Source organism: Wyeomyia smithii, chromosome 3, assembly GCF_029784165.1.
Source record: "Wyeomyia smithii strain HCP4-BCI-WySm-NY-G18 chromosome 3, ASM2978416v1, whole genome shotgun sequence".
Taxonomy (NCBI): domain Eukaryota; kingdom Metazoa; phylum Arthropoda; class Insecta; order Diptera; family Culicidae; genus Wyeomyia; species Wyeomyia smithii.
The window spans coordinates 101,194,137-101,213,975 of NC_073696.1; the positions used below are offsets into that span (position 1 = coordinate 101,194,137).

A 19,839-nucleotide genomic window follows, 5' to 3' on the forward strand; every position below is an offset into this window, starting at 1 on the left:
TTTTCCTGGTTTTCCCTGGTTGAATTACTAGATTTTCAAATTCAGGTGCCTAACTTCGATATAGACGTTAGTCCAACGCCAAAAAAAATAGGAGGGTGGTATTCAAGACACGACCGCATGACGTTGACTACCGTATTCTTATAAAAAAAAATATTCCATTGAAGCAAATAGTAGAGGGAATTTGCAACGCTTCTTTTACAAAACTTCTGTAACAAAATTTCGAGGCACCAAAAGGTACCAGTTGCCGATTATTCTCGTTTACTGGTTAGTCCGTCCAGAATTCCAGCCATTTTAGTATTTTGCAGTGGCCATTTATTACTAACAGCCACCAGCAGAACGGGTGAAACCGGCACGAGATGACCGGTACTATTTTGTCTTTCCTCCTTTCAGCTGCTAACACCTAGCGCTGTCGTGAAATTAACATCAACACAAACATGCATTTTTGCAAGGTTTTTTCCGCTAGCAGCAGCATTTTGTAAAACAGAAAATTCAACTAACCGCTTCTATTATAAAACTGCGAGGCATCAAAAGGTGCCAGTTGCCGATTTCTTGTTTACTGGTTTCCGTCCAGAATTCCAGCCATTTTAGTATTTTGCAGTAGCCACCAGCATCACGGGTCAAACCGGCACGAGATGACCGGTACTATTTTGTTTTTCCTCCTTTTAGCTGCTAACACCGAGCGTCCGTATGTATCCGGTACGGTTTAATAATGAAACTGATGGGGTGAAATGTTCGAACGATACGTTTTATACCAAGGCTTCGTCAGATAATTAGAAAGAAGGAGGGGCTACATAGATGATAGAATGGTAGAGACAAATGTTTCTTGAAAGCTGCGCCGGCCGCTGTCGTAATATTAACACCAACACAAACATGCATTTTTGCAAGGTTTTTTCCGCTAGCAGCAGCATTTGGTAAAACAGAAAATTCAATTAGCCGCTTCTGTACCAAAATTTCGAGGCACCAAAAGGTGCCAGTTGTCGATTATAGTTTCCTGATTAGTCCGTCCAGAATTCCAGCCATTTAAGTGTTTTGCAGTAGCCATTTACTACTAAAGCCACCAGCATAACGGGTGAAACCGGCACGAGATGACCGGTACTATTTTGTATTTCCTCCTTTCAGCTGCTATCACCTAGCGTCCGCATGTCACTGGTGCGGTTTTGGAATCAGAATGATGGGGCGCCGGCCGCTGTCGTAAAATTAACACCAACAAAAAGATGCATATTTGCAAGGTTTTTTCCGCTAGCAGCAGCATAAACATCTGGAACAGAAAGTGACAACAACAATAACAACAAAGTCAGATCGATTGTATCCATTAGTGTCGACTGTGCTTGGGAAGAGAGGTAGTGATTGGCTGCGCGGTATGATTTAGACAATCGATATTAATTACCAATTTCTCAATAGTGTATCTCAAACAATAGTTTGTTTTTGTTACATAAATTTAACCGTAAAAGAATTTCTGATCGATTGATGCCAAAACCTCGAAAACCTGATTATAGATGACTGCAAAATAAGCGCTCAAAACCTGACCACTTTTCTCTGCTTTTCCCAGGTTGAATTACTAGATTTTCAAATTCAGGGGCCTAACTTCGATATAGACGTTAGTCAACGTCAAAAGAAGGTGGGGCTACATAGGTGATGGAATGGTAAGGAAAAATTTTTCTTGAAAGCTGCGCCGGCCGCTGTCGTAATATTAACACCAACACAAACATGCATTTTTGCATGATTTTTTCCGCTATCAGCAGCATTTGGTAAAACAGAAAATTCAATTAGCCGCTCCTGTAACAAAATTTCGAGGCACCAAAAGGGGCCAGGTGCCAAATATATTTTTGTTTTTGGTTAGTCCGTCCAGAATTCCAGCCATTTTAGTATTTTGCAGTGCCATTTATTACTAACAGCCATCAGCATAACGAGTAAAACCGGCACGAGATGACCGGTACTCTTGTCTTTCCTCCTTTCAGCTGCTATCACCTAGCGTCCGCATGTCGCTGGTGCAGTTTTGGAATCAAAATGATGGGGCGCCGGTCGCTGTCGTAAAATTAACACCAACAAAAAGATGCATATTTGCAAGGTTTTATCCGCTAGCAGCAGCATTTTGTAATAAAACAGAAAATTCAATTAGCCGCTTCTGTAACAAAATTTCGAGGCACCAAAAGGGGCCAGGTGCCGAATATATCCATGTTTTTGGTCAGTCCGTCCAGAATTCTTTCAAGATAGCGTCCGTATGTAGCCGGTACGGTTTAGTAATGAAACTGATGGGGTGAAATGTTCGAACGGTACGTTTTATACCAAGGCTTCGTCAGATAAATAAAAAGAAGGTGGGGCTACATAGGTGATGGAATGGTAAGGAAAAAATTTTCTTGAAAGCTGCGCCGGCCGCTGTCGTAATATTAACACCAACACAAACATGCATTTATGCAAGGTTTTTTCCGCTTGCAGCAGCATTTGGTAAAACAGAAAATTCAATTAGCCGCTTCTGTAACAAAATTTCAAGGCACCAAAAGGTGCCAGTTGCCGATTATAGTTTCCTGGTTAGTCCGTCCAGAATTCCAGCCATTAAGTGTTTTGCAGTAGCCATTTACTACTAAAAGCCACCAGCATAACGGGTGAAACCGGCACGACATGACCGGTACTATTTTGTCTTCCCTCCTTTCAGCTGCTAACACCTAGCGCTGTCGTGAAATTAACATCAACATAAACATGCATTTTAGCAAGGTTTTTTTCCGCTAACAGCAGCAATGTAAAACATAAAATTCAACTAACCGCTTCTATTATAAAACTGCGAGGCACCAAAAGGTGCCAGTTGCCGATTTCTTGTTTACTGGTTTCCGTCCAGAATTCCAGCCATTTTTGTATTTTGCAGTAGCCACCAGCATCACGGGTCAAACCGGCACGAGATGACCGTTACTATTTTGTTTTTCCTCCTTTTAGCTGCTAACACCGAGCGTCCGTATGTATCCGGTACGGTTTAGTAGTGAAACTGATGGGGTGAAATGTTCGAACGATACGTTTTATACCATGGCTACGTCAGATAATTAGAAAGAAGGCGGGGCTACATAGATGATGGAATGGTAGAGACAAATGTTTCTTGAAAGCTGCGCCGGCCGCTGTCGTAATATTAACACCAACACAAACATGCATTTTTGCAAGGTTTTTTCCGCTAGCAGCAGCATTTGGTAAAACAGAAAATTCAATTAGCCGCTTCTGTACCAAAATATCGAGGCAACAAAAGGTGCCAGTTGCCGATTATAGTTTCCTGGTTAGTCCGTCCAGAATTCCAGACATTTAAGTGTTTTGCAGTAGCCATTTACTACTAAAGCCACCAGCATAACGGGTGAAACCGGCACGAGATGACCGGTACTATTTTGTATTTCCTCCTTTCAGCTGCTATCACCTAGCGTCCGCATGTCACTGGTGCGGTTTTGGAATCAGAATTATGGGGCGCCGGCCGCTGTCGTAATATTAACACCAACAAAAAAATGCATATTTGCAAGGTTTTTTCCGCTAGCAGCAGCATAAACATCGGAAACAGAAAGTGACAACAACAATAACAACAAAGTCAGATCGATTGTATCCGTTAGTGTCGACTGTGCTTGGGAAGAGAGGTAGTGATTGGCTGCGCGGTATGATTTAGACAATCGATATTAATTACCAATTTTTCAATAGTATATCTCAAACAAAAGTTTGTTTTTGTTACATAAATTTAACCGTAAAAGAATTTCTGATCGATTGATGCCAAAACCTCGAAAACCTGATTATAGATGACTGCAGAATAAGCGCTCAAAACCTGACCACTTTTCTCTGGTTTTCCCTGGTTGAATTACTAGATTTTCAAATTCAGGGGCCTAACTTCGATATAGACGTTAGTCAACGTCAAAAGTTATCCGCCAACGTAGCGGCGGCAGCAGTATGGCATGGCAATGACTTGCGATTCGATCAGCATCATCGCCTCAAACCGCGCGCTGCACACCAGTCGAAAAGAGTTCTTTTTAAATGATGAGACTCAGCCAGGGTTCGCAATTTGCCTGCGTTTCGAAAAAAAACTTTACATGTAGATGGATACAACGGTGGCGTCGGCAGTTGGTAAATAAATACATGGGGCTGGGGCATTCTTAATTTTGAGTTAATTTAGAAAGAATCAATTTTTGGATGTTAAAAGACTACAAAAAACCAACGCAATTTCAAAGAAACTGCGTGGTTTATGAAGGTACAAATTTGGTTTTGCAAACTTCGAGAAAGGACGATAATGTCTAACTGGAAAGTTCTCTGAGTTTTCCGAGTTGTAAAAAATATGGAAAAAGAATCCGTAAGAGGGAAAAACTAAATGTAAGTTAGTAAGTAGAGTTTTCGGTATTATGATCCGGGACTTAGAGTCATTACTTATTTCAACAAATACATACAAACGGTGACAGAAAAATTTGCAAAATCGCTTCTTGTGATTATCTTCTATTTATATAAAAGAGAAGTTTTGTATGTATGTATGTATGTATGTTCCAGCATAACTCTCGAAGGCCTGAACCGATTTCAACCAAACTTGGCATACGTGTTCTTTGTACAAAGGAAGTGGTCATAGAAATATTGGATAGGGGGAGGGGTTACCCTTAAAGAAGGAGGGGATCAAATGTAATTAATTTCCATACATAATGGAAACCTTTCTTTAAACTTTGATGATTTTCGTGTTTTTGGTCATATTTGGAGGCCGGAAGTTGATGTCCAGAAACCGAAACATGATGTTCGATGCCATTTTCAATCCAAGATGGCGACTTCCGGTTTCTGGGAAGCCATTTAAAACTGTGGAAAACGCTCACAAACCCCCCAATGTTGGTATTTTCGGAGCAAAAATGACTCTTAAGAACCGGCTATCGGTGTCTGACGATACCTTGAAACTTGGGCTGCCGACTTTCGGTTTCTGGGAATCTGCGAAAATTAATAATTGAATTATATACTTGGCAATATGGGTATTTTCGGAATCGGAATGACGTCGTCATACGAAAATCGATCATATATTTCCAAATATTGGCCTTTTTGAAAATCGGCTTTCGTGCAAATGTTTCTAGAGAAGTTTTTCAAAACATCTAACCTACTTTGATCCGGTTTTGGAACGATTTCTTAACATATTTCTTGCATAATTTGATAACGGAGAGTCCAATTTAGCGTTTTGGATTAAAAAAATGTTTGGAAAAGTTGCTGAAGCTCAACTATTACCGGATTTGGTTAAGTGCATCGATCAAATAAGAATTTTTTCATGCATTATGGGAACTTTCTGAATGAATACGATAGTTTTTAGGCCCTTGGTCATGTCTTGAGACCGGAAGTTGATTTCCAGATACCGGAACATGATGTCGAAAAAAGAAAGGGGCTGCTATCAAAGAGGGAGGGGGTCTTAATTTATAAGCAAGTCAGGTCTTTTAGTGCCCTATGGGACCTTTTTGAAGAGGTACGATAACTTTCATGCCCTCGGTCGTTCATGGCCAGAAGTTGATGTCTAGGGACCGGAATATGATGTCCCATGTTTTTCTAAAACAAAGATGGCGACTTTTGGTTTCTGGGCAACTGTATACAACTGTAGAAAACGTTTACAAACCCCCAAACATTGGAATTTCCGGAACCAGGATGACCTTCAGAAACCAGAAATAAAAGTCCAACGACATTTTTTAAATTCATCATGGTGACTTCCGGTTTCAGAATTTTGTGAAAAACGAATATATGCTTTGCAATATGTATATTTTCGAAATCAAGATGACGTCCACAATCCAAATATTCATGTCCGGCGCAAATTTTTAAATCGTACATGGCGGATTACATTTTCTGGAAAGGTTACTAGAATACAGAAGATTACAGATGTAATATTGAAACGTTGTTTTGAAATCAATTCCGCTTTCAATTCTGCTTTCTGTCAAGATGTGTAAAACTAAGTAAAATGGTTAAATAATGTCAATATTTCAAGAAAGAGAACTATGTTCAGAAAATGACGACACCCGTTGTCAAAGCTATTTTCAAATTCAAGAAAAAAAAATATTCAAATACTCCCTGATATTAAGTTCATAGGTCAGAGCTGACTCCCCAAAACCGAAAATTGGTGTCCGAACGTTTGGTATAGTGAGGGTTGTTTTACTGCATTGGAAGTGATTCAAAACTTGAGGAAAATGTGGAGATAGTCCCCTTATCTCCAAATTGTTAATTAATTCATGAAGACTGATGTTCAACTATAAGGATGATATTGATATTGTTTACACAAAAAAGTAAAAGGAGATGGCATTGCAAGCAATAATTTTAACTATCAGAGGTGAGCTTAGGCTATTGATTATGTTTTTTCAGTCTAGTTTGAGTTTATTGTAAGTTAATCGGTACCGTCGAAGATGCTGATGAGGCAACCCATTTTCCAACGGAATTTTTGAACTCACTCGACCCAGCTGGAATGCCTCCGCATCGATTGTTAATCAACGAAAATGGTGGTATATAAGCAAGTTTATAACTAAAATAGAAATATAATTTGAAATGATGGGCTGGAAAAAATATATGGAAATATAGAAAATTATAGAAAAAGCAGATATTTTTACACGAGCAAGGCCGGGTACATTCAGCTAGTAACCTATAAAAACGATGAGCACATTGATTGCAAGAAGTCTTGTCGATAGTGTTATATAGCGAATTGCTTGTAAATATTCTCGTTCACCGTTATTTCGTAAAACTGAGAAATATTGTAAATTGAACGTGTTTCCCGATCAGTCAAAAATATCAGGATTATATCTAATCTTGATATTTTGTTACGAACTTTTTGTATCAATTTGTGTACTAAACTGGGTCTTGTTTATAGTTAAAATATCAGAATTCCTATCAAAATTACTCACTGATTATTACAAATTATACCAAGTTTTGTAAGGTTTTTGGCAGGAAGAGATCAGAATTAGTTAGAATGTGCAATATTTTGATAATTGAATAACAAATTTTGTTATAAATATGCTTCAAAAAACACATTTTTGAACATTTAAGTGTATGATAACAGAATTTGATATAATTCTGTACTTTTTATCATTCTGGCATATTAAGAATATTACAGGCTTTGTTATTTCTATCAAATTCAAAAATATTTGTGTTACCCGTTTGTTATAATCGTTTGATCGGGTTACTGATCAACCGTAAATTTGTTCACCGGAAAAATATGTAAAGTTACGAATTTTCGAGTTCAGTAATCTAAAGTATCAAATCTTTCACCGAGATCTCGTGGTTTTAGAAGTTTTACCAAAATTCCGAATAACAAAAAAGCAAAGCCTTTGTGCTACATCCCGATTCGAAACTTGACCTTCTGTTTATTTATACACAGACTTCGCAGCCGACTGTTTAGTGTACGATCCTACTGACACTAACAGTCTCTCCCGAGCCAAGACTCGAACCTACGACGACTGGCTTGTTAGGCCAGCATCGTACCTACTGTCGAAATAACGTGTGCCTTACTATCAACCTTCATTCGAGTTTCGCTGTACGTGTAATGTGAATGAAACAGGTTTTGCGGGTGATGGTTTTAATGGAGAAATCTGTGTTATTCAGAATAATCAAAATATTGAGTGAGTATACACTTTTGTTTAAACTTCGTTTAAACTTGTTTTTCAATTGTAAATAGAATTAAGGAACAATAAATTATTTTTCATTAAGAATCAGCGAACATTTTGTAGTTTTAATAAAAAAAAAAGATTTTAATTTGCTAAAGACGTCACACCGATCAAACAGACCGTTCTGGCCCTAAAAATACCTGTAATCATCAGTATCATGTTTACATTAGCTCTGTTACAAAAATTAGTCGTGATCAAGAAATATTTATATCAAAATTTACTTTTGACTAATCGGTTTTTGCCAACCTCAACAGATAACTACACACCAGACATTCCAACTAATAAATAATCTATCTGAAACAGTACATCAAATCAGAAGAGCATAAACTGGCAAATACAGCATTACTGGCTGTTAACTGACAAGGAAACGATACGTAATCATACCCTGGTGACGCTACCGCCACGGCAGAACAACGCAAAAACTGGTTACCATATCAGCGGCGAAACCGCACTCGACTTGAGCTATTCGGTCAATGTCCGTGAGGCAGCCTTCCTCGACGTGATTCCTCCAGGCCGTAACAGGGTGGACAACGGCCAGCAAACGGCCATCATAAACATATATACGTACGCCGTCGTACGTGTATAGATTGAATGGTCAACTGGTCGTCGCATTTACAAGTGGTGATGTGATTTGCATAAGTGTAAAGTGAAACATTTTCCCTGTCCTTCCGGTCAGCGTAACCCCGTCGTTTCAGCACTCACATCACACTTCGCCGTTCCAGTTGGCGATGATGATAAAAACCGACTCGCAGCGGATCCTGTGGGCTCTGCATCTTCGCTGAGGCTGCCGATGCCGTGAGCACGAGTTGTCGGTGGTTGATGTGCGACAGTGAATTACAGCCAGATCCAGCATGACGGCATGAGGCTCTACTCTCGTCAACGAGTGAACGGTCATCTGTGATGCCACAAACGGGATAATTTATACTTAATTCAGAGATGACAGGTGAAGTTAATCAGGGAACGCGGTGTAATCGTGCATAATCAATAGAAACCTAACCAAGTGATAAAATTTTTATCCTCAAGGTATGATAAATTGTCCTCCTTGTTTGCATAAAATTGGCGAAATTTATGGCCTTTGCGATATTTTTTTACCGAAACTGGACGAAAGCTGGAGAACTGAAAAAAATGCGAACAGTGGTACATATTTCATACGTGTTGCAGATGCAATGGAAGTCTTTCACGGATTTAATTAACATTTGATTCGTAATATACGAGATCAACGATTTTTAACAATATTCAATGCGCGTAGTTCAAAGTAGATAAAAGTATACCGTAAACAAGGATTTATTCGCCATCTCAAATGTTGAAGGTTACCGATCAATGTCTAACATACATGTACCGACGGGAAAGATATAACGTAGAGACCTATGGGATGTTGTATTATAAAGTTACCAGATTAAAAACTCTCAGTAAACTAATCATTAATAGGTTCGATTATTCAAGAAAAGAAGGTTAGACAAAAAAATCCTGTCTTTGAACTGTGCTGTTTTCACTGTTAGTTTATAAATTTGATAATACGGTAAATGCACCGAATTTGACCACAGTATGTTGAACATGTACACCTTCAAAAATATATAACTGAATAAATTGAACGAAGAAATCAGATCGTTCCTCCTATATTCTTCGTCAAAGTCAAGTTCGAAAAATCTGGGAGCTATGAGGAATATTATTATAAACCATTCAAACGATATCGATATTTCATTAATTTTTAAATCCACTGGTGATAATAACACTGGTAAACTATAAATAGCAATAATTTCTTAGAGCAACTGTTTGAGCTTTAGGACAACCTTTGGTTGACCAGTGTGATTCAATTTTCAAGAAATAGTTCGGCTTGATTGCATCTTGACCAAAGAATCCAAAAATGTTCGTTGTAAGCTACGCTTAGTTAGATCTAAGATTCTTCGGATTCATTTTTTAGCTACTTAAGTCTCCTATATTTCCAATTGCAAAACAATGAATTCACACAATTCATTTCGTAACTTGGCTATCTACTTTGTTCGAATGTGATAAGTTTAAATTTAAGTTTAAATATGTTACTCTACTACTTTGTTCGAATGTGATAAGTTTAAATTTAAGTTTAAATATGTTACTAAAGTTAAACATAATGAAAAATAGATATAACAGAAGTTGGGCATAATAAACTTGAAGAAAAAAAAAAACGACCCGCCGTCGAAAATGGTGAACTCTTGCAGGTAAACGACATATCTACTGATTTGCTAGAATTAAGAGGTTAATAAATTCACAAAACAGTCATACTTAAGGATTTTGTGAAGCAATATTTGGATTTTGTGAGCAACAAAAGTGATTCTGCTTGCATGTAATGTAAATGCTTCTAAGAATGTTTTTAAAAACTCAAATATTATCTGTATCGAAAAAGTTGCCGTAATTTCTAGTGCATTGCAATATGCAGCAATTTTTGGCGTTCCAAAAATTTAATCTAGATCACCTCGAGCTTGTTCTCCAGAACACTTCTGTGGCTTATATGATAACTGGAACCCCATTCTAGAGTAAAAAGACAGACCTGCACTTGTATCGTAAACAGAGAAATTCTAGACAATTAAGACAATTGAACGAATGAAACATATGTCCTATAAGTAACTTTTGCAGCGAGGTATGTTTATAAGCGACTCACAGTTTTTTAAAATAGCTTTTTTGTCGCTTCTCTACAAAATTAGCTAATTAGCGATTAGCGTTTCGAAGGCCAAAATTTTAGAGACGCTAACAGTCCGCTAAGCAGCTCAAAAAATAGTGAAATCGCTAAATTCCGGAGTATAATCCGGCCCGCTCAAAGGTAACTTTTCGCTCCTTACCTGTGCGAAACTAGGACATACGAAAAGCACATGTTCAGCGGTTTTCTCCGCGTCCGTACATTGTAGGCACATAGGTGACTCCGCGTGCCCAAACTTGTGCAGGTACTGCCTAAAGCAGCCATGGCCTAACAGTATCTGTGTCAGGTGGAAGATAACTTCTCCATGGCGCATCTCGTTCTCCGGGATGAGGTGGTGCGTCCATCTACCTTTGGTAGAATTTGACCATTCCCGCTGTCACCTAGCAATCGAGCTTGACTTCTGGAGGTCCGTATAACTCTTGTATCACGTTGGTCGACCGTCATTCATGGCATTCCACAATACCGGGCCCCTTCCACAATACCTGGAACCCTGCGGTACCCCTGCGATAATCGGGACGCATTTTGGACCCTCGTGTGTGTTGTAAACCAGCACTTGTTTCTGAAAGTAACTTCTCAGAAACTTGTACAGTGGCACCGGCTCTCTGAGACTCCGAAGCGAGTAGGCTATAGCTGCTGAACGCCTTTTTCACGTCTAGCCTGACAAATGCGCAATAGCGCAATGTCTGTGGTGACTCAGCAGCTGGAGGCCATGGGTTTACCTCGAGGTGTGGGAAAAGTCCGTCAATGATCCTCTTCCACATCGCTGGTGATTGCTCTGACGAGCCTCTGGTTATGGCCGTAACTGTTAAGTTTATCAAAACAGTCTTGTTCAGTGGCCTTTATCGCGCTTTTAAGCGTAACCTTAGCGGATTTGAATGCTGTCTGGCGCACCGATTTTTGCGCATCGGTGTGCGCACGTTGCATCCTCCGCCTCACACGAAGGCACGCATTGCGGAGGTCGGGCTATCGCGTCGGTCCATCAGTATGCCGGAGGCCTTCCATTTCTAGGCTGACAAGACCTAAGCATGGCAGCGTCACACGCCCACGATAGTGTAACAATAATTTAGTCCGCACTCAGGGGGCTCTCCCACCTTCCGAGGTCCAAACTAATTACTACCGCAAATACCTTGGCATCAAAATGCGATGTCTTCCAGCCGCGAGGGGTTGGGATATTGGCCCTATCCGTCACTTGCCGCCTCGTGTCCACCATAAGTGTGACCGTTTTCTACCCTCCAGTTCGTGATCAGTGCCGAACGTCACGTCGATGATCGATTCCGCACCGTTTCTGTAAGTACTTTTACCGTATCCGGCCTTCCAGCAGTTACCCAGAACATTCGCCATGGCGAACGAAAACATGCGTGTAGACATGTTTTCGAATTCTTTCTTCGTTTTGTTCATCAATTCCTCCTCAGGGACAAAATTGTTGGAGTAGATCCTACGCTTTAGGTTTGCCCAGAAATCCTCGACGGGGACGCTGGGCAGGTTCGACAACTTGAGTACTACATCGATATTCAGCCGCTTCATCTCCTCCAATGATCGCTTCGAGTAGTGGGCCGACACCAGATCTGCCCAGAACACCAAGTCATCGCCCTTATGGTATTTCTCGATTAACGACGCAACTTCCGGCAGGCACTTCGTACTACATACATCACCATCATCATCGCCACGTCGTGATTTTCCGGAAAAATCGATTTGACCATCTCACTCAGGCTCTGCCGCTGCGTCATTACCTGCAACTCCGAGACCAGTTGGCGGAACTGCAACTTCCTGACATGTATGTCCATGTTCGCCAGGGACTTTTTCATTGTTTGGCTGGTTGCAACGATTTCCCGACAAAGCGCACGCAACGATGTAGCCACTTTTCCTTTGGTCTTCCTCTTCAGCATCCTTTGGAGCTTCTTGTCTTGTCTAAGGGTCGTCGGCCGTCCGGAACCTGGCTTTATTTAACGCTCTGATTGGTGTCCAATAGGGCCAAGATGTTGTAGATGCCGGAACGGGCGTATCCGGTGCCCACGAACTGCCGCAGGATGTCCATTTTCGACGCGACGGGGTATCGTTCTTTGAACGCGTACAGTTCTGAACGGAGTAGATTCACTATTTTTGCCATCACGGTTAGAGTTCGACCGATAGAGTTGTGATTTTTTTTTCTGCTGACTCATGGGTCAATATGATTGATGCTGCATGCGTAGTTTCTTCTGTACGTATGAAGATATACCCATCAAAAATCGGCAATTTTTGTCGGTTTTTTTACCGCAAACGTTAGCACCGACATTGGCCAGATCTATGTTGAGCTTCGCCAAAGCTTCAGAAGAGATCTGACCCCCTCTGGTTAGCGACTTCCCCACTCAACAGCCCAAGCTTCAAAGTTACCCGCCACCACCAACGGCTTTAGACCCGTTAGTTCCACGCGAATCTATCTGTAGACCAACGCGGCGGAGTAAAGCAACTGCAGTAGAATACTCCGTCCACCTTTGCAACCACGTAGCCCTCATTCGAGATCGACACAATCTCCTGAACCGAGAATTCGCCTGTCGTCCATATGGCCGCCATATGGAAAATCTGTTTAAAACGTTTTCTCTGTAACCAAACGATAATCACGTCATCTAGATGAATGAGGATACGTTAGTTGGTCTGTCTAGATTAAGTACTTGGAACCAAAAAACTTATTTTGAAAGAGCACATTGCATTGAAAGCATACAAACAACGTGTATTAAAAATATCCTCTCATTGACAGAATTGCTAAACTCTGTTTGGAGAGTATAATCTTTTAGTATAGAAACAATTTTTAGAGCTTCCAACCACTACGAGTTAGATGCACATTAGGGTGGAACAAAACATAAATGTTAGCTCCCATGCACTTTTCGTGTTCCTTATGGGTCCCATAACAACTGTGTAACTTTTTAGATCGATCGGTGAAACGCCCGATTTGCGCCCGATTTTTAAAGTTTCCATACGATTTTACATGGGAAAATCCACTTTTTCAATACTTATTCTCTATAGATGTCAAGTTGGTTCTTAAAAAAACATCAATACATGATATTTGTGGGAAATTTTCCTGGAAAAAAACTCTTCTGAAGACCGTAAGGCGCTACGGTGCTTGTAGAAACAGCTATTCACCCCAAACTGATTGAATGTCTGAGGGACGGCTCACCATTGAAATTTTCCAGCAACACTGCCACAGCATGCTGCTATTGAAAACTTGCTTAAGTATGAGGAATAATTTCGCGTGGAATTAATTTTCAAAGTGTGATTTTTGCTCATAGTATCTCCGGGGAAGCCTCCAAGATAAATTTAAGCGATATCATTTCCCATCACATGGTTGAATTTGCAACAGCAGCATGCTGCAGCAGTATTGCTAGTAAAATTCAATGGTGAGCCGTTCGTCAGATACTCAATCAGTCTGGGGTGAATATCTTTTTTCACAAGCAAGGTAGCGCCTTGCGGTCTTCACAGGAGTTTTTCCCAAGAAAATTTCCTATAAATATTATGTATTGATATATTTTAAGGAGCCAACTGGACATCTCTTTAGGAAAAGTTTTGAAAAAGTGGTTTTTCCCATATAAAATCGTATGGAAGCTTTAAAAATCGGGCGCAAATCGGGCGTTTCACCGATCGATCTGAAAAATTACACAGTTGTTATAGGACCCATAAGGAACACGAAAAGTGCATGGGAGCGAAAAAATAACACCATGGCTTTTTTCCCATAAAACCGTGTCCCAGTCTAATGCACATCTCCTGCGTATTGGGCTGGCGAGCAGTAATCATTGCGTTTGTGGATTGGGGTATCAAGACATTGAACACGTGGTTTGGGAGTGTGCTGAATTCCGCGGCACCAGATCTCTACTTTTGGATACCCTCAGAGCTCGAGGATGCAGCCCTATGTGCCAGTTTGGGATATCCTCGCTCAGCGAAACTTGCCATACATGCTACTTGTTTATAGCTATTTGAAGAGCATCAAGGTGCCCATTTAACAGCGAAACGAATCTCGGATAAAAAAAAACATGTTAGTTTTAGTATTAGATATAGTTTCAGCTCGTAGTCGGCAGCGAGGATAAAAAATTTGCCTTTAGCTTATAAGATATTTTAGACCATAAGGCATTAGATATAGCTGGCTCCGTAAAACATTAATTTGTATTTTGCCGTGTCAAATAAATGTTGTGTGAACAAAAAAAAATTTTTTTAGACCAGCAATACCTTATGCTGTACCGATCTAGACACGCTGTTGCTTAACAACTAGTGTGTACACATATTCTACTATACACAAATTATTAGGGTTCCAGAAATTAAGTTAAATTGCTTAAAGTTGTTGCACGATCATAGAGAGCCAAATAGTACCGAAATTGGGGCTGCCATAAAAACTAACCATAATGCAGCAGCCTTACTCTGTTTCCTATCCCTCCATTGCTTGACTTTAGCTGTCACTTGCCTTGCCAGTTTGACAACGACGCATATATTTTCCATTGAATATTTTGATTGCGCGTACTTCGGTCGTATAATTTTGCTTCTACTGCTGAGAAAAAAACAAAAGTGAACGATTTGTGTTATTCTACCTGCCGCAGGAAGATATTACGGCAAGCCCTGAAAGAAAGTCAATTATAAAAAGGCACAGTAAGATTGTTCCGAAGGTGCGAGAAGCAGTAACAATTTGACCAATGTGTAGGTGAAAGTTTCTTCCCGAGCAAACAGAATAAAACACGTAAATGATGAATTTGGAATACCTGATTATCATTTTATCGACAGTCTACCTGCAGAGTAGCGTCCTGGCGGAAGAGTAAGTAGAAAATATTCAATGATTATCCTTTTAAAAGCGGTCAATATATGTTTGACTTGATTCATCGAAATTTTATTTAGGAGTGTCTTGATATTGAATCTAAGGTCCCCTTGAAGTATGCACACAATAATAACTGGTTATTTTTTTACAATATTGTGAAAATATGACTACATTGTTTTAAGCTACTTTCAATGTCATTGTGATTGTGAAAAGTTTTATAACAAAGTTGCAACAACTGTGTTTCATTTTTGTAAAGACACGCCAACGAATTTGATGTCTCGAAAAGAATAGTTATTACAGTATTCTAGTGTGATGAACAAAGCAATGCTCCGGTATGATGAAATGGAAGCGTTTCACTGCTGATTGATGTGTGGTGATCTACAGCAGGTTTTGAGATAGTAAAAATCAATTATTAGTTGTTGATTTGTAAACAAAATTGCAGATTAGCAATAATCCTTAGTGCAGCACCACTAGTTATTACAACAATCGAAGCAAAAGTGATTAAATATTTAAAAGAAAAACTTACTTGAATGCATCATTGATGTAAAGTTTAATGAAAGCTAAAAAAAACTCATGTTGATAATTTAAACCAATTTTAATTTGCATAAGTTTTTGTATTAATTTTATCTTATCTGGTGAGAAGTACGAAAGCAAACTTTATTTGGGTTACATTTCCTGTGGTTAGGTAATTCATTTAACGATATATAAAAAATGCACATAAACGGCGTGCGAACTCTATTCCGATCATATGATCACGATTGATAAGAAAATGACTTCGAAACAAAGTTTTGTGACGGTGTTTTCAAATCGATACACTGATTTTAAGTTTGCAAAGAAAAAAAAATATTAAAGATTCAGTTGTGTTTGCATAGTAATTAAACTAAGTCGTTAAATAGAGTCCAATCGTAAAGTTAAAATTAATCATACCTATTTCTCGATTATAGTTCGTCGGAAGAAATTTATTCTTCGGAATCTTCCTCCGGTGAAGCGACGGATGTTGATTTTGATCTGCTCATCTTCACTCAGCGGTGGCCCATTACGGCCTGCTACGAATGGCGCGAGAAGAGTGCTAGTAACATATGTGGATTACCTTCGCCGAAAAACGTCTGGACTATCCACGGTATCTGGCCTACCAAGCAGAATACGATCGGGCCAAGCTTCTGCAACAAAACGGCCATATTCAATGTGACTGAACTAGAACCAATTGAACAGCAGCTGGAACAGTTTTGGATTAATGTGGAGAAGAATAAACCCTACGATTCACTGTGGCGCCACGAATGGCTTAAGCATGGAACCTGTGCTGCAGCCGTACTAACTCAATTGAACACTGAGAACAAATATTTCGGCCAGGGTCTTACCTGGCTTCAACAGCATTCCATGGCCGATGTTTTAACCGATGGTGGTATAACACCGGGCACAAATCGCACTGTCATAGAAATCCATAAAGTACTCATGGATAAATTGCAAAAAAACGCCGCCATTGAATGCTTTCACGATAAAGAAACCAAACAGCAGTTTTTGAATGAAATTCGCATTTGCTTCGACAAAAACCTCGAACTAGCAGATTGTGATGGAATCTTATTCGAAGAAGTCGCAATCGATTATCCCAATGGAAAAGTCATTACCAATTGTAACATGAACAAACCAATCATGTACCCAGGAACCGTACCACTTTCCAGGTTCGACAAGACGCACATGTCGCCGTACGATCTGCACCGAAAATTTTTAGAGGAATATAACCGCAAAAAGTCGGACAAAAGCAGAACTATGAAGCTGCTGGTAAATATATATAAGTTGATTCAATTCCTGAAGTGGACAACAATTTGAGATTTTTCCAACTCGTTTAACTTTTTCTATAACCCCTTTCTTTAGAACCCCATCTCCCTTTCAAAGCTTTATGGGGCTTTATCAAATTCCCTTCTTGACAGTAAGAAAAAATCATCAGATTTTTTTTTTGTTTTGTGATTTTATTGCATTTTATACAAAATTTACTAAAAGTTTTGATTTGATGTGCTCTAATGGAAGCCAGATTGAAAATAAATTAAGATATGCAAAATCCTATGTCCTGCTTGTGCACGATACCTACAACAAAGCAGCACATTTTGTACAGTTGAAGAAACTAATGGAATACACCCATTTCGATTCAAAATTTTCACTGCGCTCTGCCTGTGCCACAGAAGCGGCATAAAATGAGAGCAGAAACCTACCCAAAGGTTTGCAGAATCGGCATTATATGTAAATAGTTAATTTTTAGAAGCATAGAGCACGATTGGCATAAATAAGTGATATCAAGCGTGATACAGGTTCATAGCAGTCAGAACAGAAGACATCGCCGAACAACTTAATTTGCGATCAATGGATTTCTAGCCTGCGTTACGTCTGTTTCTCTTGATTATGCTAAATCATAATCAATCCGCTTGCGAGTACATCAGATAAGCAGACACTAACAAAACTTCAGAGCGTACTACGCGTTGTACTTAAGCTGATCTCGTTACTTATCAAATGATTAACAAAACAAACAAACAAGTTAATACAAAACACAGTTCAAAAATTAATAGATGAATTGACTATTTTTCGCATTTTTTCATGATGCATAATTATTTTACCACTAGCGTAAATTATTGAAACCGCAATCCGTCTGTTTATCTGAGCCGTTACAATGCACTGAGGCAACATTAAATCATTAAATGCTTTCTTTCGACTGACATTCGAACGTTACTTTTTGAAAAAAAATTAATAAATATTTGACAACCAAGCCTGTTCAGCGTTTTATTGAATCCGGAAAATAGCCCTAAAAATACATACAACGAGTAGTACCATACGTAATGCGAAGCTCGAGTCACACGTTCCATACTCATGGGGTTTTAGTTACGATCAGCACAGCTGAGGGCACTAAACCCAGTTTGTCGAGTGGTACCTCATAATCATCAGAGCAGAACACCTTTTTCGGGAAATTAGTCATGAAACCAAACGGTGCTGGATTCGCACCGAGTTTGAGCTGGACAAAAAGTCTAACAGCAGCTAATTGTTCCTTGGCGTCGAACGTTTCAACCAAGGCACTTCCGTCTAGCATGCGAATCTGTATGCGTGTGTTAGTGTAAGACTTCGTCGTTGTTGGCTTAGTAGCTGCAAGCTCTCCTGAGGATGACACCGTACTTGAAGGTACCGGTGAAGCGACCGGCTCACTAAAATCAAATGCTAAATAAGCTCCTGTAGCATACCGTAGAATATAACTGCTTACCCAGATTGTTTGGCCTTCCGAGCGGCCTTGTCTGCTTCGATTTGTGCTTTAACACGCTCGCGTGCCGCTTTTTCCTCCATCTTTTCGCGTCTCCTTTGATCCATCACCTTTTTCATCTCCTGCTCTTCTAGCTTACGGCGGGCTTCTAACATATCCTTACCAGATTTGATCCGCAGTCGCTCCCGTTCCAATGCTTCCTTCTTTTCATTTTCCTCCCGCTCGAGTCGTTTTCGTTTCATCTTCTCTTCCAGCAAAGCTAGCTGAGCTTTCTTTTCTTCCTCGGACAACGGCTTCTTCTCCTCGGTGGACTCCGAGAAGCTACTGTGCTGGGTCTTCGCCGCATGGAACTCAACTTCATCCTGGGATTTGAACAATTTTCCACATTCGTCACATTTGAGGGACTTTGCCACCGGAGAGGAAGCGTCGCTGGTTGCAACCTCAGTCTCACCCGTTGGAGCTGAACTGGTTTGTTCAGCAGTCGGTTGGGACACTGCTGCATCCGAAGAGCCGCTACTTGAGGGAATGTCTTCGTCTGCATGTGCCAACAACCACTCCATAGCTGCCTCGACACCTTTGTTACCGGTGACTTGTAGAGCTCTTTCCCTGGAATCACAGTGTTGAAAGAGTTGCTCGAATTATGTTACCAAATTATCATATCTACTTACGCTTTATCCTTAGGAAAGCCCATGTCTACTAGCGTCTGGATGTCGGACATTTTTTCAAACGTATTCTTATTTTACAGCAATATAGTTTAGAATAAGTTTAGTTTTTTTGTTATTCTGCAATTAAAAAGTATCGTTTTGTTGAAAAGTCACAGCCTGTAAGTAAATGACAGCCGGCAGATATCAGGCAATATGTTATATACAGGTGAGGAAGGTAAAGACACTTATCGGTTGACTTCGAAATGATCACACGCTCGTAAATAATAACTCATGAACTGAGCAACTCTGACTCAGTTTAAAACGATGTTCGTAGACGTCGAAAATTGAGTAGAAGTCCTTTTTGATTTTGAGTAACTTTGACTCACTTTTTGGGTTCCCTTCATATAACTTCTTTCTGAGTAACGTCGCATGTAACGACGTTCATTTTGAAAGATGATTACGATGTGCTTCAGTTTGTGACAAATGTTTTTTAATTGTGTGCGCTTCAGATGGTATTATAACTGTTTACTTTTATTACAAGGTAATTATTGATGAACATGTGGTGTCGTTTATTGGCCGAGGCGGATTTCTAGCCAGTAATGAAACTGAACTGTACCCAAAAAAATGAGTAATGTCTTACTCAAATTTTGAGTAATAATGACTCATTTTATAGACGCCTAGTGTTACTCAGTTTTGAGTATTTGTGGAGTTACTCAATTTAAGAGTTGTTCCACTTTTTACGAAAATGCGTCAAATGTTACTCATTTTAGAGTTATTATTTACGAGCGTGCAAGCAGACCGATGTCATGGCAACTGTTTCCTGAAGCCGCCGCCGATGTTGATGACGCTAGTATTGAAATTATGATCATAAGCTCCGTTCATTGTGCCGCATGTGTTACTGTACAGGT

At 39.8% G+C, this 19,839-nt stretch overlaps 2 protein-coding genes across 2 annotated transcripts; one reads left to right on the forward strand and one right to left on the reverse strand.

Moving 5' to 3' along the window:
• Positions 1 to 14,712: 14,712 nt before the first annotated feature.
• LOC129730740 (ribonuclease Oy) lies at positions 14,713 to 17,804 on the forward strand. Its single transcript, XM_055690293.1, has 2 exons — positions 14,713 to 15,049; positions 15,994 to 17,804. The coding sequence occupies exons 1-2, from the start codon at positions 14,979 to 14,981 to the stop codon at positions 16,874 to 16,876; spliced, it is 954 nt and encodes a 317-aa protein (XP_055546268.1). The 5' UTR covers positions 14,713 to 14,978; the 3' UTR covers positions 16,877 to 17,804.
• LOC129730739 (UBX domain-containing protein 1) lies at positions 17,787 to 19,113 on the reverse strand. The gene is made up of 3 exons (XM_055690292.1): positions 18,956 to 19,113; positions 18,291 to 18,893; positions 17,787 to 18,234 (listed from the first exon to the last, which is right to left on the reverse strand). The coding sequence occupies exons 1-3, from the start codon at positions 19,003 to 19,005 to the stop codon at positions 17,904 to 17,906; spliced, it is 984 nt and encodes a 327-aa protein (XP_055546267.1). The 5' UTR covers positions 19,006 to 19,113; the 3' UTR covers positions 17,787 to 17,903.
• Positions 19,114 to 19,839: the final 726 nt, after the last annotated feature.

Coding starts and splice junctions, on each gene's coding strand:
- LOC129730740 (XM_055690293.1), top strand. CDS start 14,979: ATGATGAATTTGGAATACCTGATTATCATTTTATCGACAGTCTACCTG. Junction 15,050..15,993: donor AGTAGCGTCCTGGCGGAAGA/GTAAGTAGAAAA, acceptor TCTCGATTATAG/TTCGTCGGAAGAAATTTATT.
- LOC129730739 (XM_055690292.1), bottom strand. CDS start 19,005: ATGTCCGACATCCAGACGCTAGTAGACATGGGCTTTCCTAAGGATAAA. Junction 18,894..18,955: donor GGCTTTCCTAAGGATAAAGC/GTAAGTAGATAT, acceptor CTGTGATTCCAG/GGAAAGAGCTCTACAAGTCA. Junction 18,235..18,290: donor CGGAAGGCCAAACAATCTGG/GTAAGCAGTTAT, acceptor ATTTGATTTTAG/TGAGCCGGTCGCTTCACCGG.